This window comes from Sceloporus undulatus, unplaced genomic scaffold, assembly GCF_019175285.1.
Source record: "Sceloporus undulatus isolate JIND9_A2432 ecotype Alabama unplaced genomic scaffold, SceUnd_v1.1 scaffold_10775, whole genome shotgun sequence".
Classification (NCBI taxonomy): domain Eukaryota; kingdom Metazoa; phylum Chordata; class Lepidosauria; order Squamata; family Phrynosomatidae; genus Sceloporus; species Sceloporus undulatus.
Genome location: NW_024813693.1, coordinates 1 through 2,327, shown reverse-complemented (window position 1 = coordinate 2,327; position 2,327 = coordinate 1). Strand labels below are relative to the sequence as shown.

The window sequence follows — 2,327 nt, the reverse complement described above, 5'->3', positions numbered from 1 at the left end:
TGAAGAGTAGCTGGGGAAGCTCTGCTGATGTTGCCTTGCAATAGCGCAGCCCACAGGACTACTGCACATGGCTCAGTTTTCTTGGTGTTAGCATCCTGGTTATGGAACAGAGATCTAGTTGTCCTCCATACGTTTTTCTTCTATGCTTATACAAGCTTCCCAGAAATCAGCATCTCTGATTGCTGCTCCTTTGTATTGTATTTAAGTAATAAAATCACTCTATCTGGGAGATTTCAAATCAATAGTCAAATCAAAATAAAACAAGAGACTGAAAATGATTTGGTTCACTGGCCCTAAATGGAAAATGTACTTAGACAAACAGGTGGGTAAAATAAACCCATTCTTCCCAAATAGCAACCTCCTTTGGTAAGTGATTTGGAAATACAGTTGGCCGTTCGTTCTCGTGGAGGATACGTTCTGGAACACCCCCCCTCACAAAAACGGAGGCTCGCGCTTATTCAAACCCTATAGACTTAAATGAGTGCATCCCCTTGTGCACAACATGGGTGTGTGCGCCAGGTGTGTGCTCCATTGCAATTAGTGGAGGTCCCACCACTGTGCATATTCAAGAATGCGGATCTCAGATCCGTGCATTAAGAGGAGCGACTGTACTGTTCTATTCCCCATTCCTTCCACCTTCCACCGGTCCTTACCTGGGACAGATGTTGTTCAGAGGCAAAGCCCAGGCCATACACGGTGTTTGCCCTGCTATCTGCCCACTGGCCAAACTTCTGCGAGGTTTTCGTGAAGGTCATGTTGGGGGTGATGGTGCTGTTGATGATGGCCTGGAGGAATCAAGGAGCAGTGGAACATTTAACAGCCAGATTGTATGAGTTGACATTCACACAGGTGCATGGATGACAACCTGAAAGCAAACAGTGGGGCCCTGGAACAGAGCAATTTAGATCTGGGAGGGGAGGCAAGTACTAAAGACCACTTGTAGTTATGGTCCCACTTTGGAATAGCACTGTCCATACTCCTTCCCAGTTTGCTACCACCTACTTTCTTTTAAAGCCACAAATCACATTTGGTTTGTCAACTAACACAGCCATAACCACCTACCCTTGCGCTGATTTAGCAGGGACAGTCCCAATTATTAATCCTCCATGGTCCCACTTTCTAACTGCTTTCGAAATCTTCCATTTTCTCTCTCCTCTTCCTCCTCCCACTTTCCCCCTCTGTCCTCAGTATACTTCTGTTGCTGCAAACTGATTTAATGTGAAGTCAAAGGCTTTCATGGCTGACATCCATAGTTTTCTGTGGGTTTTTCGGGCTATGTGGCCATGTTCTAGAAGACGTCAGGAATAAACTCTTCATAGCCCTAAAAACTCACAAAAAACTATAAACTGATTTAAAAATGCAAAAGTTGTTTCCGCTCAAATTGACTCAGCAGGAGCGACCAGAGAGGAGGGAACAGAATCTTGCCCTTCACCATCAGTGCAGGCAAAAGCAAATAGTTCTAACCTCTCCTAGCTTGAGCGTTCTTCTGCATTAAAAACGTTTGCCATCTTGACAACACTTTGCCTTTGCCTTCTTCTGAGGCTGAGAGAGTGGGACTTGCCCAAGGTTACCCAGTGGGTTTCCGTGACTGAGCAGAGATTCGAACCCTGGTCTTCAGAGTCGTAGTCCAACACTCCAACTACTACACCATGCTACTCTATACTGTGCAGCAAAGCAGAGAAAGGGACAGCAGACAAGCCTGTCTCACCAGCTATCCCCATTATGTTAAAGATGCACAGATTTATTATTAATTTTATTTATTTATTTAGAATATTTATGCCCTGCTCTTTAGCCACAAAGGCTTTCCAATCTTGTCGGAAATTATAAGACGTGGAAAAGGGGGGGGGAATCATTGCTGGATGTGTTTTGGAAGACGTTTTCAAGTGCTCTCTTGAGGATTCAAAATGTTTTTCTTTATTTATGCAAGGCTTACTTGACCTGGTTGTTTCATTTTGCATTAGCATATTGTTAGCTTTGGATGCAAAGTTTGCTGAAACACACTGAATTGCTCTTTTAGTGGTGCAGGAACCTCTCTTATTCTTTCCATGTTAATTCTACCTCTGATTCAAAATGTTAAGGAAGTCATGCCCAGGAACATATTGACTTCATTAACTGAGGTGTACCTCTATTGGGTGACATTAAAAAATATTATGAGGGTAGTTGCCCACCTCCTGGGTCTCACCTTGGTGCCTCCCACACTGATGATCCGGTAGACGTTACGGGTGGCGTCATAAAAATAAGAGACTGTCAGGGCATGCTTGCTAGCTGGGATCCAATTTCTCTTGGTGGCCGGATCTATCTGGAAGATGTGCGCCCTGGTGCTGAAG

General features: G+C 44.4%; 1 protein-coding gene across 1 annotated transcript; it reads right to left on the bottom strand.

Moving 5' to 3' along the window:
• Nucleotides 1-653: 653 nt before the first annotated feature.
• On the bottom strand, nt 654-2,323 carry LOC121918420 (homer protein homolog 3-like; the record flags this gene model as incomplete). Its single annotated transcript, XM_042444474.1, has 2 exons — nt 654-785; nt 2,183-2,323. Coding segments are annotated over 2 exons (273 nt in total), but the record flags the coding sequence as incomplete, so codon positions are not given.
• Between the last annotated feature and the right edge of the window lie 4 nt (nt 2,324-2,327).